At 41.5% G+C, this 22,073-nt stretch overlaps 1 protein-coding gene across 6 annotated transcripts in view; it reads right to left on the bottom strand.

Moving 5' to 3' along the window:
- Positions 1–20,406, bottom strand: part of LOC131232259 (transcription factor GTE8-like) — a 35,207-nt gene extending 14,801 nt beyond the window's left edge. Inside the window, exons 1-10 of one of the 6 annotated variants that reach the window (XR_009164828.1) lie at positions 20,311–20,406; positions 10,309–10,396; positions 7,915–8,097; positions 6,092–6,822; positions 5,903–5,957; positions 5,685–5,825; positions 5,088–5,122; positions 4,898–4,970; positions 4,746–4,805; positions 58–188 (exon numbers count right to left, since the gene is read on the bottom strand). Coding sequence is in view for 5 of the 6 variants with exons in the window: in XM_058228487.1 (XP_058084470.1) it covers positions 67–188; positions 4,746–4,805; positions 4,898–4,970; positions 5,088–5,122; positions 5,685–5,825; positions 5,903–5,957; positions 6,092–6,822; positions 7,915–7,933 (1,236 nt within the window). In the remaining variant the exon portion in view is untranslated. The remainder of the gene's footprint in view (positions 1–57; positions 189–4,745; positions 4,806–4,897; positions 4,971–5,087; positions 5,123–5,684; positions 5,826–5,902; positions 5,958–6,091; positions 6,823–7,914; positions 8,098–10,308; positions 10,397–20,310) is intronic. The other 5 variants (XM_058228487.1, XM_058228490.1, XM_058228491.1 and 2 more) reach the window with 5 other exon arrangements.
- Between the last annotated feature and the right edge of the window lie 1,667 nt (positions 20,407–22,073).

The following is a 22,073-nucleotide window of genomic DNA, read 5'->3' on the forward strand; positions in this document are numbered from 1 at the left end:
AGAGAGAGAGAGAGAGAGAGAGAGAGAGAGTACATTGATTAGGAGTGTTAGAGAGAGAGAAAGTACATTGTTTAGGAGTGTCTTCTGTTGTGCTTTCACGATGGTATCAGCAAAACGGCTCCTCAGCATAGCAGCACGGAGAGCCTTGCTGGGTGAAAGTTGCTCATCATAATGAAGATCCATAGTTCCTGAATTGCAAAAACACTAAAAGGGATAAGAGGTGTGGAAACACCTTGATGAAATCCTCATTATGATTGTAAGGAGGATTATAATACGAGAATTCAAAAATACACTGATGGGGACATCACATAAATTTGATGCAGGACAATGCTTTTCTACCCTAGGATGATTATAAAAATCAGATTCTACTTGATGTGAGCAAGAACAATTAAACTTCAACAACTACATGCACATCCAAATAAATAACAAATAGAAATAATGCTAAATCCTAGGCTAATACATTAGGAACTAATAAGAGACTGGAGAATTAGAAGTCCCAATGGAGTTGAGAAACTCCACATTAACATAGAGTTAGGCCATAAATCAAAGGGACTCACTAGTTCCCTAAAGGAATTAGGTGTAGGTTAAAGTATAAGTTGAAATAGGTTTAGGGATTTGAAGGAATGGATGGAAAACTGAAATTAGGGTTAGAGATTTTGGGTTTAAAGGAGAATTTGGGGGTTTAGGGTTAGGGTTTTGATTTGCAGGGAAATTTAGGGTTCTAGGGTTAGGGATTTTGGCATAAGAGGGATGGGGAAATAAAGGGGGGTTCAATGGGGCAGCCGCACGTGGCTAGTTGTGCGTGTGCGAATGGATGAAGGAGATGGGTGCGTAGGGAATGAGAGAGGGATGGGTTAAGGTTGATGGATTGAAGAAGAAAGAAATAGAAAAGAAAGATGGAAGAAGAAAAGATTAGGGATTACGGAGAATACCTCATAGGGATGAAGAGAGAGAAGTTTGTGGATTCACACCACATAGTGGCCTTGGATTCACACCCATAGCAATCTCATAGAGAATTCAAAGAGAGAGAGAACTTTTAAATTATTTTTTTTAAATTCAATATGCTTCATAGAAAAAAAAAAAAAAAAACCAAAGGGGAGGAGATTGATCACACCCACCCGTGCACAAGGAATATCTCCGATAAGGTCCCTACTCTCGATTCATTGGATTCACTTCCTTTTCCTTGGAGGTGTAGTACGTTGGGGCTATGTCTCTCCGATCATGCCATAACCCTCTGACCAAGCATTGAAAAGCTCCGAGATGACTAAGTCATCTAGAAATCTTGGGGTCAGCAGAAATCCTCTAACCATCCCTTCCTGATAACAGGTCAGTACTCCACTCTGCGAACACCAACCAACATCGGAGAGGGAGAGGATTAATACTAGTCGGCGAGTGTAGCAGCAAAAACTGACGATGCCAATGATGACTCTTCGTATACACACGATAACCAGCACCCCTAGGGGGGCGTGTGAGGCTTTATAGCCTTTTTAGGCCACAATGACCAAAATGCCCTCTCCGTTTTTTGTGTTTCCAACTACGTCCTATATCTCAAATAATGTAATAAAACCCAAAATAAAAGCAAATAACTACAATATATGTAATCCAAACCACTAAAATAACAAAGTAATGCACAATCCTAAAATCTATGATGACCCATGATCAATGGTCTGATCAAGTCATTTATGCGATCCATGGTCCAAATGTTCTCCTCTAGCAGCTCGCATGCATCTTTCCAGTGTGGAGTCTTCCAGATGCGCGTACATGCCATGTGGGGTCTTCATAACGGGTACTCGCAAAGCCGCAGAAAGACTGGGGCCCGCCCCCTCTGATACATGCGTAGAGGTGCACGTGATGTAATGTCCCCATCAATTCTCCTCAGCTAAGAAGATTTTGTCACTTGCGAAATAAGGATCCGGTACCGCTCAAGTAAGTCTAGATCGACGCTCCGTCTCTGTCATCCATGTACTATCTGAAGTCGGCCTGTTCTTCCACTTGACTTGGAATTTCGAAAATCCTCCTTGATGTGTGGAAACTACTTGGTGAACCAAGATTTCCTCAATCTCTTCTCGCCTAGCAGGTATAGGTGGCAAAGGTTAGTTAGATGAATTCAACAATGGCCATGGGTCTTGGTATGAGTTTGGGTCACTATGAAGTGCTGGAAGAGGTATTTGGAGTACTCTTAAAAGAAACAAGATTTTTCACATTAAATGTAGGACTAATTCCCACGCAAGGTGGAAGATCTATAACATATGAATTAGGACCAATTCGCTTTAATATCTTAAAAGATCCACCTCTAGGAGCTTGCAATTTCTTAATGGCTCAATGTGGAAACCGTTTTGGGCTAATACGGACCATCACATAATCACCTACTTGATACTCTTTGAATCTACGACAAGAGTCAACAGAAAGTTTATATCATTCATTGCTTGCATTAATCCTTTGTCTGATTTCATTATGTAATGCATGAATATGCTGTGCGAAGGACTCTGCAGACTTTGATGGCCTATGTGATAATGACATGAGAATGAGGTCAATGGGTTTCTATAGGCTTGAGTCCATTCGAAGTTGTACATGGTTATAAGCCTAGGAAACCCATTGACCTCATTCCCGTGTCATTATCACATATGCCATCAGAGTCAGTAGAGTCTTTCGCATAGCATATTCATGCATTACATAATGAAATTAGACAAATGATTAATGATTAATGCGAGCAATGAACGATATAAACTTTATGCTGACTCTCATCGTAGATTCAAAGAGTATCAGGTAAGTGATTATGTGATGGTCTATAATAGGCCAAAACGGTTTCCACATAGAGCCGTTAAGAAATTGCAAGCTCGTAGTGCTAGACCTTTTAAGATATTAAAGCGAATTGGTCCTAATGCATATGTTATAGATCTTCCACCTTCCATATGGATCAGTCATACATTCAATGTGAAAGATCTTGTTTCTTTTAAGGGGACTATAGATACCTCTTCTAGCATTTCCTCTTACTTCACAATGACCCAGACCCGTCCTAGGAACTATGGCCATTGCCTGATTTGTCTTCCCAACTTTTGCCTCATTTGCCATCCATACCTGCTAAGCGAGAAGAGATTGAGGAAATCTTAGATCACCAAGTAATTTCCGCACATCAAGGAGGATTTCAAAAATTCCTAGTCAAGTGGAAGAATAAGCTGACTTCAGATAGTACATGGATGACAGAGACGGAGCTTCAGAGCATCAATTCAAACTTACTTGAGCAGTACCAGAGCTTTATTTCGCAAGAGGCGAAATCTTCTCAGCTAGGGAGAGTTGATGGGGATATCACATCACGTGCACCACGACGCACGTATCAGAGGAGGTGGGCCCCAGTCTCTCTGCGGCTTGGCGAGTACTTGTTTTGAAGACTCCACATGGCATGTACGCGCATCTGGAAGACCCCACACTAAGAAGATGCATGTGGGTTGTTAGAGGAGGACATTTGAACCATTGGATTTGATGGACATGACGATCGGACCGTCAGATCACATGGATGACTTGATCGGACCGTTGATTATGAGTCATCATAGATTTTAAGATTTTGCATAACTATGTTATTTTAGTGCATAACTATGTTATTTTAGTGGTTTGGATTATATATAATGTGTTTATTTACTTTTATTTTGAGTTATATTACATTATTTGAGAAATGGGACGTAGTTGGAAACAAAAAGAACCGAGGGCATTTTGGTCATTATGGCCCAAAAAGGCTATAAAACCCACCCGCCCCCCCCCCACCCCCCCCCCCCTCTTTTTTTTTTTTTTTTCTTTTTTTTTTCTATGAAGCATATTGAATAAAAAACAAAAAAAACAAAAAACAAAAGTTCTCTCTCTCTTTGAATTCTCCATGAGATTTTTTTTTTTTTTTTTGGGTTAGCTAATGAGTACACACTCCACTGTTAGCCACCCCCACTAGGGAATCGATACCCATGAGATTGCTATGGGTGTGAAGCCTTCCTTCGTGAATCCACAAACTTCTATCTCTCTTCATCCCTGTAAGGTATTCTTCATAATCTCTAATCTTTTTTTTCTTCCATCTTTCTTTTCTTTTTCTTTCTTCTTCAATCCATCAACCTTAACCCATCCCTCTCTCATTCCCCACTAACCCATGTACCCATCTCCTTCACCCATTCCCACGCACGCGCACACGCACAACCAACCATGTGCGGCTTCCCCATTGAATCCCCCTTGTTCCTCTTTGTTTCCCCATCCCTCTTAAGCCAAAATCCCTAACCCTAAAATCCTAATTTTCCCCCAAATAAAAAACCCTAACCTTAAATTCCCAAATTCTCCTTTACGCCCAAAATCTCTAACCCTAATTTCAGTTTTCCTCTTTTCCTTCATATCCATAAACCTATTTCAACCTATACTTTAACCTACACCTAATTCTTTTAGGGAACTAGTGTGTCCCTTTGATTTATGGCCTAACCCGATGTTAATGTGGACTTTCTCAACTCCATTGGGACCTAATTCTCCAATATATTATTAGTTGCTAATGTTGTTATGCATTAGTCTAGGATTTAGCATAATTTCTATTTGTTATTATTTGGATTTGCATGTAGTTGCAGAAGTTTAATTGTTCTTGCTCACATAAACTAGAATCTGATTTTTATTATCACCTAGGATAGAAAAGCACTGTCCTGCATCATACACACTCATCATCATCACAAGGATGGGTACTTAGAAATTAGAATTGACAAAGTGGCCTTCTCCACAAGAAGCACCTGTCATAGCAGAACCAGGACTAGGTCGAAAATTTTCTTCCACAAAACCACCTCCAAACCCTGCATATTTAATGCCCAAAACAATGTTAATTATCTATCGATGTAAATAAGCCAGAAAGGAACAAGCCTTCTACAATGATGAAAAGGAAGACCTTTCCCACAGTCAGAATCAGGATCGTTACTCCACTGTGTGCTGGCTGTGGAATTCTTACATGCTAGACGATCCTAGATTTGAACACAACGCTTCAATTAAAGCTTTCATTTGCAAGTGATCTGAAATTGCAGTCCTTCAGGAACGCTCAAGATAAAGTATCTTGATAACAAGAATAAAGGCATACGTACCAAGTTAGATGCATGACATGCACGATCTTTTCTGCCTGAAAATTTATCAGAAGATAGGTCTGAATCAGAACACAAGATGACCAAATATATCACATGTTCTGTATATTATTGATTGAGGTTTTTGAAGCTCACAAACGTGTACAAGGGATACCATCTCCATGCCCCATGTCTGCCAGCTTCACAGACAGGTACAATATCCAAGCCAACTGCTAACTCCAAGTGGGTCCAACCTAGAAGATGCTCTCACCCAAAACTCAGGCTTGGTCCCTTCATCAGGTGGGCCACAATGTTAGAAATAGGTGGATGGTTAGAAAACTTGGCCAAGCTTTCTTCAACCGTACATTTGTTCCATAAACTGTCCTCCCACCTGATTAATGGACAGACCTGATTCTTCGGCCAAGGGGGGGGGGGGTGGTGGGGGTGGGTGGGGGGTGACCCTCTTGATGGATGGATTGGATCTCATAGATATGTGCTGTGCTGGTGCACATGTTGACGTGTGTGTGAGCTGCCTTGTACATGTGTGTGGCTGTAGCAAAGCTCATTAGTCATCATTGAAAGACAGATCAATGAGACAGTAAATGGAAAAGGATAACTAACCACTTGATGAAGCTTGCGTGAAATCATTATGGTGGCTGCAGCGACAATCCATGCTGTCACATGAGCCATTTCTGCAGGCAGCAGCAGGGCTCATAGGTGTATAATCTTTAGAATTGTGATAACTGTTACTTCCACCTTTACCTATATGGCATCTTGCCAGTTAGCTCCTGAAACAAGCTGTATAGCAGGCAATGCCAAGAGCATATGCTAATTCATACCTCTGAGTAATTCCTGTTTAGAGCCATATGCACACCTATTATCTACATCTGTGGACTGTACAGAGAAAACAAATAGCAAATAAATGTAGACGAGTCGCAGAAAAAAGACTAAGAGAAAAAGGAGCAATATCGAAAAAAGAGCAAATAAGAATAGCGTAACAGCATTACCCTCCTAATAAAGCTACTTACTTTAGCAGATCTTGATTCTGGACAACTTTTTATGATTCTGTCCAATTCCCACAGTGCCTCATCATCAAGTGCATCAAAGTCCACCTTGATTCTATCTCTGCTTTGACCAACAGAACCAAACCTCCGAAGAAATTTAAGCAAGTGAGGTGGTGTATTTCCATCCAACAATTCCGCCAGGTCTTTCCTCAGAATGTGCTTCTCTGTGAATGTCATCGACTTTCTGGGAGATGAAGTTGAGCAGTTAGGAGATGTTCTATGACCACTTCGTCTTGAATTGAGTGTTTGCTTCTGTGTTTTCTTCAAAACTGGCAGTTCCAATGTTATAGAGCCTTCCACTCTCCATGTTGCCTCCAAAGACTTCCATCTCAAATTAAAGAAACCATTTAGTTCCTTCGCAATGATGTGAACTTCGTTTTGTGGAGGATTATATCGCATTGCATTGGAGAAAGTTAATCTCACATCTGCAGCGAACTCTTGGGCATTCAAGTACAACCTATTTTCCAGCTTAGATTTTATTGTACCCAAGTCCATGGGTTCGGAGATGATTGAGAAATAATCGGGAATGTTCAACTTCACTGGATCGACCGGTTGATTAAACACCCAGCCAGCTGGATGGGTCATTAGCTTCTTCAAAATACCAGAGCAGTGCTTCATCACAACACCATCCATTGGCTGTCCCTTCTTCCCCTTTCGACAACCCAATTTCCCCATGGTCCCACATTTATTAGCACCTGTCACAACGGATCCCAATCAAGTAACCAGAATAATTAATGAGAATTGACATATATCACATGCATTTTATGTTCTCTTTTCTTAAAAAAGAAAAAGAAAAAAAGAAAAAAAAAAAGGAATCCTGCAGATAGTTGATGGACTGAGAAATGGATGTTATAAGTTTTATCAGTTTACAATGTCTCATATAGTAATTAGCACCTGCCCAACCGCATCTCTCCAACCAAGATTGTATTGTCTACATGTGGAAGAACAAAGGTTCTACCCTTCATCTGGTTGGTTAGAAGAACAAAGGCCAACTATAGACAATCTAAGGAAGAGAAATATGTTCATTACGAATGGTTCCCCTTTGTTCCCTGTTCTTGCATTGTTCCTTTGCTTAGGAGGTGTGGTGGCAAATCTTATGCCTATTCGAGGAGGAACGGGTAATGCCTTGGTCCATGGGGGCATTCTTGCAGGCATGGCATGAAGGGGGGCAGGGAGCAAGTCTAAGAATGAGAGATGGAAATTAGCAGTCTTGGCAGTGCTTTGGGCTGTGTGGCTTGAATGCAACAATCATATCTTCAAGGGACAAGTTATGCCCCGATAGGGTGGTTTCCCTCAAAGCGAAAAGAATGGTTGTGGAATGGGCCATTAGAGCTAAGATTCATGAAAAGTCTCTAGGGGATGTATCATAGGTCCTGAGGAGTTTCCTATGATACTTTGTAGCTTCCATGGATGACAGCTTCTCATCCCTTTGTACCTTTTCATGCATTGGAATAAAACTTTTGGAAATCTTTAAGAAAAAAAAAAAAGGGTCTCATATAGCAATTATTGAGGTCCATGAAAAGGATGTGGGAAATGGGAAGCGAGAGGGGAAACGAGATTCTGTAGTTAATGACAAATACTGGACAAAATAACATATAGCATTAACAGAACAGCGATCCAGAGGCCACTAAACAATTTCCGTAATAGAGGGAACTATATTAGCCAAAACCTCTTCCACACTCTACTTCAATTTTTGGTAATGCAAGCCTACTGGTGGCAGGCACGGGTAAGAGTTGAAAGACCTGAAAATAGGGGTGGGTCATTAGGTAACTTTATTTGATTCTCACCTGCAGAGGCCATGACCATGACTAGAGATTTCTCTGTTAGCCTGAGTAGAGGATGGCACCAAGAAATCACTATAAACAGCTTTCGGTCTGATTCTCCAGCAGGATCATCACAAGCAGCGGAGAAAGAGAATGCTCAAAAAAGCTCCATCCTTGTCTGCAGATAGCATGAACATATCGAGTAATCTGCAAATATCAAATGTAGAGGATAAGAACAACCAGATATCAAGGAATAAATGTCCATAAGATAATAAAATTGCAATTAGTGCCCATGCCCTGCCAATCTTTTTGTCCTAGACCAGCCAAGCTATCATCAACGCTCAGCTTGGGTTCTTCTAGACCAGGTGCTCAGGCATAGGATTGCCAAGAAGAGGATTCATTGGTATGCATATATAATCACTGAAAGTCCATTGGCAATATGATGAAAAAAGGTGCAAGTTGCTTAAACAATATGGAGTCCGCTTCAGCAAAAGGACCAACGCACCATGACATGTTCAGTGCATTCTAGGTAGCACAATCTCCCCTTAAAGAAGAAGCTGTTTATAATTTAGCCACAAAGTGTAAACCAATGACAAGGCTACATGAGAAATAGTTTTTCATTTTAGTTTTTCTAAAAACTCAATTTTATTTTCAAGGAAGAAGCAACTCAACAAATAGACTAGGGGTGAGAATGGGCCAGACTAGTGTCGGATCAAGGTTGGCCCCAGCCGGACCTGCCATAATTGGTCCGAAAAGGGCCGGGCCAAATCAGCATCAGCATTGTAAGATCAATGGGGGCAAAATTCAGACCAATCCACTCATTAGGAGGGTCAAAAACATACATAAATTCAAACCATTGGGATGTTGCTTGCCCAACTAGGGAAGATTCTGATTTTTGCACCATGTGATTTTTATGTTGTGACTTTTGCACAACTAGGATGTTCTCCACAAAATAGACATATAAATCAATTTAGAGCCAACGGTCTGGGCTAGGCCGGGCCATTCATCATTGACCTAGGCTTGCCCTGACCTAGTCACTAGGTCCAGACTTCACGCTCGGACCCAGCCCCGGGCCAAGCTTTGGGGCCCAAACCCTGGCCCTACAGGGCTGGGGCTGGGCTTTTGAGGCCCATTTTACCCTTAAAATAGATCACAACCACCAGCCTTAACCAAACTGTACATGGAAAAATTGAACACAAGTGATGATGAGTTTGGCAATTGCTTATTTCTTCATCATAAAACCTGTGTAACCAGTGAATACAATGATGCATGTTCTACAACTATTGCTTAATAAAAAAAAGTTTCATCATACCCGTAGAACCTATGTAATTTGAACACCAAGACATGGATCCGAGGCCAATGCATGTACAAAGTATTGGAAATGTGGCTTCAAGAAGATAAATTTCCAACACATCAACAAAAATATATTAAAATATTAGATTTAATTATTCATAAATATTTTGCATACATATGAAGTGGTGTACAAAGGCCAGTGTTTTGCACATGACATTTGGATACTTGGTATACACGACATCGTGCTACAAACTGTTTAATGTCACGGTCTATACATGACTAGTAGAATTTTTTCTCCAGCATGGCCAATATTTTATCTCTTCCAAAGTGTGCACCTAGTCCTCCGTGTAGCTTAGGCAGGATCTTCTCTTGCAACGATCTTTCGAAGATGCATAAGTGAGAACCCTCGAATAAATATCCATTGTGTGAGATGAATTTATAGTATGGATGTCGGACATCACTTATATGTCAAGCGCCTTGCTAAAAACAGGGTCCTATTTATATTGTTCTTTTAATTCCCCGAATCCCACGACCTCCAGGGTGAGCGTTCCTAATAGAACCACTCTCCTACTCAAAGCCTCCGCCACTTAGTTTTGACTTCTAGCCTTCTGACACAAACGTAAAGTATATTCTTGTAGAAAATTTATCCTCTTCACATGATAAGCACTCGGTTTCTTTTGGGAGTTGATATCTCAATGTCTAATGGTCCGAGTATAGAATGAATTCCTGATGAATCTGGTGATGCCTCCGATCTCGTAGCACCTGGACCACTACATAGAGTCAAGATCACACGTGTAGTTCTTCCATGCATCATTAGAGTCTCACTAATGAAAGCGATCAACTTTCCTTCCAACTCAGCACAACGTCAGTGGTAACATCTGAAGCATCGCTTTTCAGTTCAAGGACTTCATTGAAGTCCAGAAGTGCAAGAACTGGAACTTCTGGCATCTTCTTAGTTATTTATTTATTTATTTATTTTTTAATTTTATGGTACTGAAGTTTTGGTCCGTCACTTTAATTTATTCGAACTTACATCGTGCATGCCATCAGTGACAAGTGCAATAACTATAATAAAATTCCAGATAAATCTCTAGTAAACTATTGCCAAGTTGTGAAAGAATGAACCTTCGAAAGGGTTCATGGCTGGGCTATTCCGCAATGGCCTTGATTTTCTCTAGGTCAACCTTGATCCCTTGTGCAGATTTAATATACCCTAAAAGCACAACACAATCAACGAGTAATAAGCACTTTTCAAGTTAACAAATAGTGACTCCTACTATAATACATCAAATATTTTCCATAAACGATTAAGGTGAATAGATGAATCATGACCAAAAACAGCAGTATCGTTAAAATAAACAGCTAAAAACTTCCACACGTAGGGGTGGAGTACCTCTATCATCAATCTCATGAAAGTACTTGGCGTATTTGAAAGGCCAAATGGCATGACGAGCCACTCATACAGCCCATCTCAAGTTTCAAATGCGGTCTTTTACTCGTCCCTATGCAAAATATGAATCCGATGATATCCACTCTTCAAGTAGATCTTTGAAAAGACCCTTGCTCCGTGCAACATGTCCAACATATCGTCATATAGGAAAGCGATACTTGACAATAATCCGGTTGATTGTATGACTGTCCACACATATCCTCTAAGATCCATATTTCTTAAGGGTTAATAATATGGAAACAATAGATGGTGACATGCTCTTCTAAATTAAACCATTTTGTAGCAACTTGACAAATGCTCAGCTGGATTCATTCAGTAGTTCGTAAAATTCGGTAGAATCAAACCCAACACTAAATCAGTGTGGCACTGAATGTTCCTCATAGGAGGAAATCCATCTGGAAGTTTTTTGGCACCAAGTCTTCATATTCATGAAGGAGCTCTTATATAGGAGGTAGAGTGATGCAGGACAACCCTAATTATGATGCATGCTCATGGACACAATTAAACAGCGAAAATAAAAGGAATAAATGATCTAAAATTCTAACAGTAATTATCAGAACTAAGAAAATCATAAAGGAAACATGCAATGGAGCGGGCCATCACTACAACCATGGGTTATGGAATTCAATTACTACTTGGGTTGGATCCGGCGAGGGATGAGACCTCCCGATCTTGCATGGTCATACCCAATCAATCAATGAAGATCACTAGTCCGAAGAACCAAGAAGTTTCTCGGATTAGGGATTTGAGAATTTGGGGATTTAGGGTTTAGATCGGTTCTCAAGATTTTGATCGAAGAAGGATTAGCCAAAACTGGAAAATAAAAGGAAGAAAATTATTACCTTTAAGAAGTTGGAGGGGTACAAGAAGAAATTAGAAGAAGAAGATCAAGGGGAGAGAAGAAGCACCATTAGAGAGAAGAGAGGATGGAGGCAACCAAAGGGTTTGCTTTTCATTAATCAATAGTTGAAATTCGTGTTTAGGGCTTTACCCCACTTAAATAAGCAAATAAAGACATAAAATTACTAAAATACCCCTAGGATAAGCAAATAAAGATATAAGATTACTAAAAGACCCCTAACTAAGTCAAAAAATGCGCAAATAACATAAGTATGGGAAAGTTTGGGCGCTCGGTCTTCTTTCTCCAATCTTCCTTCACATGTGTCTTCCCTAAGTGGGGTCTTCTATATGTCCAATCACATGTGAAAGGTCTTCAGCTCCTCAATATTCGCCTATCCACAAGGACGGCACTTGTAGTTGGCGCTTTCTTCTTTGGTACACCTTGAATGCACCTGTGTCCGCATCAATTCCCCTCGGGTGAGAAAAACTCGACTCCGACGAGTTGAAACTTTTGTAGCGCTCGAGTAGATCTGGATCAATACCTTGCAATGCGTCGCTCGACAGCCACGTAGATTCAGACGATGGTTTGTTTTTCCACCTGACAAGATACCTTTGGAAACCCCCATCTCTCGTGGATACTATCTCGTCATCCAAGATTTCCTCAATTGCTTCTTTATGGGTAAATGGGTGGAGGAGGTGGTGGAAGGGGTTGGGTAGCAAACTCAGAAAAAGGCCATGAAAGGGACGATGTATCGACAATAGGAGTATGGGCACGGACTAGATCTTCCACATTAAAAGTTGGATTAATGCTCATTTCAGGTGGAAGGTCAACCCGATACGCGTTGGACCCAACCTTTTGTAATATCTTGAATGGTCCAGCACTACGCGCTTGTAATTTCTTTGCAGATCCTTGAGAGAATCGCTCTGGCCTTATTCGCACCATTACATAGTCTCCTTCTTTAAATTCTTGCACTTTACGATAAGAATCAGCTGAAACTTTATAATCATTATTGCTCTTATTTAACCGCTGTCTAATATGTGTATGCAAATCATGAATATGGCGTGCGAATGCATCGGCTGACTCAAAAGACCTTTGGGTAACAGACATAGGTAAGAGATCTATGGGCATTCTAGGTTTATAACCACTTACAATTTCAAAAGGACTCAACCCTGTAGATCTATTAACTGACCCATTATAAGCAAGTTCAGCAGTTGGTAAAATTAGGTCCCAAGTTTTAACATGTTCACCCACTAGACAACGTAGAAGATTTCCAAGGCTACGATTTACCACTTCAGTTTGACCATCTGTTTGTGGGTGGTAAGCAGTAGAAAATTGCAAACGAGTTCCCATAATGTGCCACAGTGTCTTCCAAAAATAGATAGTAAATCGAACATCACGATCAGACACTATGGTTTTAGGTAACCCATGGAGACGCACCACACCATAAAAAAAAAGACGAGCAACATGAGACGCATCTGACGTCTTCGAACATGGGAGGAAATGCACCATTTTAGAAAAACGGTCCACAACGACAAAAACGGAATCGTGCTTTTTTATAGTCTTGGGAAGCCCGAGCACGAAGTCCATACTAATGTCCTGCCACGGAGCATATGGCACTGGCAATGGCGTGTACAGCCCGATATTTTGCTTTCTTTGCTTTGCCAGCTGACATGTTCGACACTGCCCTAAAACTTTGGCTACGTCTCGCTTGAGGCTTGGCCAATAGAAACGATCTTCCACGAGGGCAATAGTCTTATCACGACCAAAATGGCCAACTATCCCTCCTGAATGAAGCTCCCAGATGAAGAATTCACGAAGGGACATACGGGGAATACAAAGTCTGTTTCCCTTGAAAAGAAAGCCATCTTTAAGAACATATTCACCCATAATATGCTGGTCACTAGAGAGCGACGCGTAAGTACCCCCAAAATCAGGACATATGGGGTATTCATTTTTCAGTTGCTCAAATCCGACTACCTCTACACTCAAGGAGTTGAGCAACGCCACTCTCCTACTAAGGGCATCCGCTGGTTTGTTTTCAACCCCGGCCTTGTGTTTCAAAACAAACGAATATTCCTGAAGAAATGCTACCCACTTGGCATGCCTTGGGTTGAGTTTCTTCTGAGAATGCAAATATCTTAAAGCCTCATGGTCAGAAAATAAAACGAATTCTTACGGTAGGAGGTAGTGTTGCCAATGTCTCAGGGATTGCACTACCGCATAAAATTTTTTGTCGTAAGTCGAGTATTTTTGTTTTGCCTCATTCAGTTTCTCAATGAAATAGGCCACTGGGTGTCCTTCTTGACTCAACACTCCACCTATACCGTCACCAGATGCATCGCACGCTACTACAAAGACTGTATAAAAGTCAGGTAGACGCATGACAGGAGCTTTCACCATCTTGCCCTTAATTTCTTTAAAAGCCTTAACGGCGGCTTTAGACCACACGAACTCTCCCTTTTTTATGCACTCGGTAATGGGAGCCATGATCGTGCTAAAACTCCTAATGAACCGACGATAAAAAGTTGCTAGGCCGTGAAAACTTCGCACCTCATGAATGTTCCTTGGTTCTAGCCACTCAACTATGGCCCTGACGTTTTCAGGGTCTGCGCGCATCCCTTCAGATGACACTATAAATCCTAAGAACACAACTTGGTTAGACATGAATGCACATTTCTTAAGATTAGCGTACAACTTTTCCTTCCTAAGGACACTACAGACCTTCTTTAAATGTTCAAGGTGTGATTCCTTAGTGGTACTATAAATAAGAATATCGTCAAAGTACACCACTAGGAATTTTTCCATGAACGGCCTCAAAGTTTGTGTCATCACCCGCGTGAAAGTACTGGGTGCGTTAGTCAAGCCGAAGGGCATGACCAACCACTCATACAGCCCATCTTTCGTCTTAAACGCCATCTTCCACTCATCTCCTGGGCGTATACGAATTTGGTGATATCCACTCTTGAGGTCTATTTTAGAGAATATAGTGGACTTGGCCATCATGTCAAGCATATCATCAAGTCTAGGTATAGGGAACCTATACTTGACAGTAATTTTGTTTATGGCACGGCTGTCCACACACATGCGCCACGTGTTGTCTTTCTTTGGAGTCAACAATGCAGGCACGGCACACGGGCTCATACTCTCTTGGATGAAACCCTTTTGCAGAAGCTCATCAACTTGCTTCTTCAACTCTGCATGCGCTGCAGGGTTCATCCTGTAGTGAGGAAGGTTCGGTAGAGTAGACCCTGGGACAAGATCAATGGCATGTTGTATGTCCCTCATAGGTGGCAACTCATTCGGTAAGTCTTCAGGAAATACATCACTGTATTCCTTCAGGATCGAGGTCACCTCACAGGGCAACTCTGATGGAACCTCAGGTGTAATTTCTCTAGCCATAAGGGCATACACCATAAAATCCTCCTTAGCCTCTTTTTCAAACTCTCTTGCGCTGATTATATGTAAAGACTTAGGTTTGGATTTCCACATTTCTCTAAGCTCACTTGCCTTCTCATCCTTCTTCTTCCCTAGTGTATTCTCAGGTGGCATGGGATTAAGTTTGATCTTTTTACCATTATACATAAAAGTACACGCATTCAAACGGCCAAAGATCGTGACATCATTATCGAATAGCCACGGTCTACCTAGGATAACATGTCCCCCACATCCATAGGTAAAACATCACACCACAGGGACTCTTTGTATGACCCAAACTCGATGGGGATTAGACATTGCTGGGTGACAGGTAGGGATGTCTTGTCAACCCAAGAAACTTTATACGGGTCTGGATGAGGTGTGGATTTCAATTTTAAGCGATCTAAGGTGCTAGTGGAAATCACATTCTGACAACTTCCACTGTCCACTATCACCTTACAATTCTTTTCACCACACTTGGCAATAGTGTAGAAGATAGTGCTTCGACGCCAATCAGCACTACTTCTAGACTGAGCTAACACACGCCTGACTACTGCAAGCGTTGCTTCTCCATCCACTTCTTCATCAGTAAGTCCTCCTTCAGGGTGATACTCTTCAACTTCATAATCACCCTGGTCATCTCCACCCTCGTGGGGCTCGCCTATAACTAAGGCTCTCCCACGGCTCTTCGTAGGACACTGATTAGACATGTGGCCAATGTTGCCACACTCATAGCACCTCACTTGGCTCATGTTACTAGGACCGGCACCAAGAACCCCTTTGCCCTTGTCCTCCCTAGGCCTAGGCGGAATGGTCGCCTGTGCCCTAGGTTGACTACCAATATTAGGTCTAGTTCCTTGGGAACTAGATCTAGCACTGGAGTCTCGGGACTCAAAACGACGAACGACAGGAGCCTTCAGATATTGCTCTAACTCCTGCACGACTTGATATGCTTCATCTAAGTCCGTTAAGGGCCGAGTAATAAGCTCGCGCTGAAGATCCGCACAAAGGCCCGTCTTGAAATGCGAGAGCATTACTAGAGGGTCTTTTCGGATATCACATCGCATCACATACTCTTCAAATTTAGCGATGTAGTCAGCGGCAGGCATTGACCCTTGGTGTAAGGATTGCCATTGGTCAAGGAGCTTCTGACGGTATGAGAGAGGAAGGTACTTCTCCTTTAACTTTTCTTTCATCTCATACCAATGTGTAATGGGGGCTCTACCAACTCTCTCTATCCTACGCTCGGTGTTAGTCCAGAAGAGCTTGGCTTGACCCACAAGCTTCATCTTAGCAAACCGCATTTGACGGTTTTCTGACATGCCATACCACTCAAAGTAGTGGTCCATGTTAGCAACCCAGTCAAGGAACGCATTGGGATTCAAGCGTCCATCAAAACTCGGGGCCTCAACTCTCACACTCTTCATCGCACGCTCATCTGGATCATAACGGTCTTGATGACCATATGTGGCTGGTGCCTCTCGCACCACACCACGACCGTTACCACGATCTCTATCCTCACTACCACTACGTGTGGCAGCGCGTTCTTCAATGATTCCTTCCACTTGGGAGTGTGCATCTTCCCCTACAGCGGGGTTTTCCTTTTGGGACGCCTCTAGTTGCTCCACCTTAGTCATGGTAGTGGCAATTTGGTTCTCAAGGCGGGCAAACTCACGCCTTTGACCCACTTCTAGAGCGGTTATCTTTTGTATCAATTGAGCAAGTTGCTCAGATAACTGCTCGTTATTCATGGTAGGTTGAAGTCCGAAACCTCTACCTCTTCTCGTGGGCATACAATGAAGACTTGAACCAAACTCTACCTAACTAGACTACTAGGTGTTATGACTTTCAAGATGAATGCGATGAATGCAAAACTACTATGAACTGACACAATTAAGTTGAAACAGGAAACAACTCAAATCTGAAAATTTTCCAAATTAGGAACTTTCTAAACCTGGAACTTTCCTAAGTTAAACCTAAAAATCAAAACCCTAATTTGATAACTCGATCTAGACAAAAACCATGCAAGCCTAGACTTTGATACCAAATTTGACGCAGGACAGCCCTAATTATGATGCATGCTCATGGACACAATTAAACAGCGGAAATAAAAGGAATAAATGATCTAAAATTCTAACAGTAATCATCAGAACTGAGAAAATCATAAAGGAAACATGCAATGGAGCGGGCCATCACTACAACCATGGGTTATGGAATTCAATTACTACTTGGGTTGGATCCGGCGAGGGATGAGACCTCCCGATCTTGCATGGTCATACCCAATCGATCAATGAAGATCACTAGTCCGAAGAACCAAGAAGTTTCTCGGATTAGGGATTTGAGAATTTGGGGATTTAGGGTTTAGATCGGTTCTCAAGATTTTGATCGAAGAAGGATTAGCCAAAACTGAAAAATAGAAGGAAGAAAATTATTGCCTTGAAGAAGTTGGAGGGGCACAAGAAGAAATTAGAAGAAGAAGATCAAGGGGAGAGAAGAAGCACCATTAGAGAGAAGAGAGGATGGAGGCAACCAAAGGGTTTGCTTTTCATTAATCAATAGTTGAAATTCGTGTTTAGGGCTTTACCCCACTTAAATAAGCAAATAAAGACATAAAATTACTAAAATATCCCTAGGATAAGCAAATAAAGATATAAGATTACTAAAAGACCCCTAACTAAGTCAAAAAACGCGCAAATAACATAAGTATGGGAAAGTTTGGGCGCTCGGTCTTCTTTCTCCAATCTTCCTTCACATGTGTCTTCCCTAAGTGGGGTCTTCTATATGTCCAATCACATGTGAAAGGTCTTCAGCTCCTCAATATTCGCCTATCCACAAGGACGGCACTTGTGGTTGGCGCTTTCTTCGTTGGTACACCTTGAATGCACCTGTGTCCGCATCATAGAGCATCATATTGTTACATGTCTTCTTTAGCAATCAAGACACAACTGATGCCAGTTTCCTTGCTTTCCTCTTCAAACTTTTCTATACTAAGCAATTTTTTACCCTCATTGTAATCAGATTTAGGTGTTGGAAGATGTTTCATTGAATGCAATGTGATGTAAACACCATCCTCGATGAAGGAATAGGTGTTAGATGAGTCAAATGCATCATATCTCATTCCCATAACCATGGTCTCCCAAAATATGGGATGCATTCATAGGGATCTTGTCACACCATACTTCATTCTTGTATGTAGGTCCAATCGAGAAGGAAACTAAGCACCTAAAGTTAACAGAAAGTTTTCTCCCTTTCTTGTACCAACGAATCTGTGAGACGATGTTCTCACTGCTCCTCCTATCTACCAAAATCGTACACATCTTCCCTACAAGAAGTGCAAGTGGTGTGGAAGATATTGTGTCGCAACCATCGCCTCTCATTAATTACTTGAGGCGTTGATAGCATAGCTCGTTGAATAACCAATGAGTTGTTCCTATTATATATATATATATATATATATAAAATACATCTTCCCCAATATATGCCCCATGCTTATATGCATGTTCGTCATATTTTGTGTCATCTTTGGCTTTCATTAACATGTGGTTTAGAGTATCTTCAATATATTCTCATTCCTCAGCCAAATTTATTGTGGATTGATGTTCAGGACACTGTAAAAAAAAGGGTATCCCGGTTGCCTACACTTAAAGCATGTGAAAGGAGTATTGTTTTACTCCATATTGGGTGCATTGACTCCTTGTCCATCACCACCTCCCTTGGGCTAGGGTCTGGGTTCATTGTTGGATGTTGGTCCATCGCTCCTCGACTTATGGGAGGCCCCACAGTTGCCTTATGTGGAAAGTTAGCATCCTGCCCAATTCATTGTTATCGGTCCTTGTGGGGCACCAATCATCTCCCAAGTCCTAATTAATTATCTCCTTGGCTTTTCATGGAATTTTGTATGAATCGGACATCTTTAAAATATATTTGAAAGCCAATTCATTTCTGGTGCCCAGGTTAAGATCATTAAGATATCTTGAAATCTTTTGGTCTTCATACTAATGAAACCTTGCCCGTGATATCAATCTTGGTGTATTTGTTTACTGACTTATTCCCTTGGCATAGATTGTAACATCGTTGATAGAGGTCATGGGCTTAAGTCATGGGTAAGAACTTTTTTTTTTTTTTTTAATATCATTTCTTAAGGATTACCATTCTCCTTACCTTATTAAATTTTTTCGGCTAGGAGATCGACCCACCATGCTAACACGTGACCAAAAAACTTCATAGCTATTAACTTAACTTTTCGATTGTCTATAATTTCCTTGTACTTGAACACTTTTTCCACCTTGTTTAGCTAATTGATGGCAAACGACCATGAAATTCTGCAATTTCTACCATAATTCCGAGCTCTCTATTCTTCACAAGCTGAGGTTGTTGGGACCTTCCCGGCTACATGTCCACATACTCCAACCCCAGTCTATGAATTCCCTTCACACTAGAGCCTGTCCAATTGATTAGTAAGATAGCGTATGTGTGAGTTAATCTACTTGCTCTATGAGTGCACAAATCAATTGGGTTACTTGCGAAAACTCTTCCTATATCACCCCCTTCAAAGCCATTAGGAGATGAAATAGAGTTAAAAATCCTTCAACGATCATGCTACCAAAATGGTGAATCCGGCTATCAAGTCAATGAGATCTCCACACTCAAATCACAAAGAAATTGGCAAGAGTACACTCAAACGAATATTTGAAGATAAACAGAAAAATAACTTTAATGATATCAGACCTCTTAATTTTACAATACTTGAGAAAACTCACAACACAAAAAATGTGGAATGCCTACTTCCTCCCCCCCTCCCCCCCACCCACCCCCAAATAGACCACAGGGACAATCCTATAAATAATTAATGAAAACCCCCTAACTATTAAATTGATTTCAAATCAATCTATAATCTATTGAAGATAATAAAAATCCAACAACAAAGATTTGGCCTAAAATTGCAAAAACAAATATACTAAATACCCCAAAAATCTTCAATCATATCTTCCACATCAGCCCCCAAACTTCCACAAAAAGCAAATGTAATCTTTGAAAATTAGGCCCTAAATTGTGCAACAAACAGCCCAAAATCAGCACATGCCGGGTCCTACAGTGGGCCATCCGGCAACATTAAATTCATCCACAACCGATCACCTACAACTGCTTGTAGGTTAACTTTCACATACAACCCTTTCTTACACAAACCTTTTTCCCTCGAAAATATATGATATTTTCAAGGGCAGAATTGGGAATCGAAATTCCAAGGCGAAAAACAAACGGGCTGTAGCCTACAACAGGGATTGTAGTAAGTACGTACAACCGGCTGTAGGTTAAATTCCCTTCACACGCACTTTCTACAAGCATTCTCCTTTGAAAATACTTAATACTTTTAAGGATAAAAGTGGAAAGAAAAGAATTCTGAGGAAAGGATGGGTCGTACCGTACTTCCAGTTGTAGGAGATCGGTACTCCGTCTTCTATCTTTCACTGGGAGGGAAGCTGTGTAGGAGATAGCTTTTGCTGTGAGAGAAGTAACAGAGGGTTTTGCGCTTTTGCTTCACGAGGGTTCTTTCGTTGTTCAGGCCCTCTAAAATGGGTTGGGCTGGGCTGGGCGGAGACTTTCTTGGCCCAGCCCATTATCAAAAGACAAGTAGCAAACCCGGCCCAACCCACGAGCTAAGAGAGTAAGCCCAGGCCCGATCAAACCCATCGGCTTGTTGGGTTAAGTTGCGAGAAGCGGATTGGCTGGTGTACGACACATCACCGATGTGGCTGATGTGTTGACGTCACCAAGTTCTGTGGGTCCCATCACGATGTATGAGTTATATCCAAACCGTCCGTCCACTTGGTGATCTTGTCATAAGGCTTGAGCCAAAAAATAAGATAGATCCAAAAATCAAGTGGACCACACTAGTAAAAGTAATGGAATATTGAACGCGTGCCATTGAAACCCTTTTGGGGGTCACAGAAAATTTGGATCAATATGATATTTGTTTTTTTCTCTTCATCCAGGTCTGTGTGACCTTATGAACAGCTTGGATGGAAAGTAAACGATACAGTACTCCCTATTAACGGTGAGAATCATTGTCCCCACTGCTTTTTGTAGTGTGGTCCACTTGAGCTTTTGAAATTACTCATTTTTGGTATTAGGACTAAAATGATCTCTCCAAATAGATGAACGGTGTAGATATGATAAACACGTCATTGTGGGGACTATGTAACTTTGATCTCCTTTGAACCGTTCCTACAACTAGGAGCACGAGGAGCGTCAGCGCTCGTCTTCGCACGACACGTACCCACACCAGCCAGTCCGCTTCCCTTTAAGTTGGCCATGTTGTATATGTTAAATCTATTCCGTCCATCAGGTACAATCTTCGATAATAGACATTGGGGCTTACCATGTTGTATATGTGTAATCCAATCTATCCATCAGGTGCAGCCTTTGATAATATGTATTGTACATGTGTAATCCAATCATCCATCAGGTTCAGCCTTTGATAATACGTATTGTATATGTGTAATCCAATCCATCCATCAGATGAAGCCCTTGGTAATACATATTGTATATGTGTAATCCAATCCATCCATCAGGTGCAGCCTTTGATAGTAGGTACTGGGGCAAGAAATTAGCCAGATCCACAACATAGGTGGGCCAAATCACATGGAACAATGGGGATGGGTCACCAACTATAGGTTTAAGACTTAAAAAGGTTTTGTGCACAATTTTACATTGTTTCCACTGGTGCGGTCCATATAAGTTTCTGCCACTCATGTGTCGCCCCATTGGAGCCCACATGCTGAGCTGATCCGATGATCATAACAGCCCGTGTTCTGAATTCTATACCAAACGGGCCATTGTAAGAAACTCATGGTGAAATGTTGGCTGCCATCATCGCCTTATGTGTAGATTACTTTTTGATGGCTCACATTCAAGTATAGAATTCAAAGGTGAGGATCATGACTTGAACGTGACTAAGGATCATGGCTCATGTATGATAATATCAAGATGGACGGTTCAGATCACAGGGCTTGCTCAACGTGTGGGCCCAATGTAAAGATAGTGAGACCAGGCCGGGTAAAACTACTAGGCCATGGGCCCATCTCACTGGGTCCACGGGTTCAGTCTATGGGCCGTCAATTTGGGTCCACAAAGCGAGAAGGACGCGTATATATGCACGTGCCAGGCCAGCCCACTTTTACGGTT

This window comes from Magnolia sinica, chromosome 18 (genome assembly GCF_029962835.1).
Source record: "Magnolia sinica isolate HGM2019 chromosome 18, MsV1, whole genome shotgun sequence".
In the NCBI taxonomy this organism is placed as follows: Eukaryota; Viridiplantae; Streptophyta; class Magnoliopsida; order Magnoliales; family Magnoliaceae; genus Magnolia; species Magnolia sinica.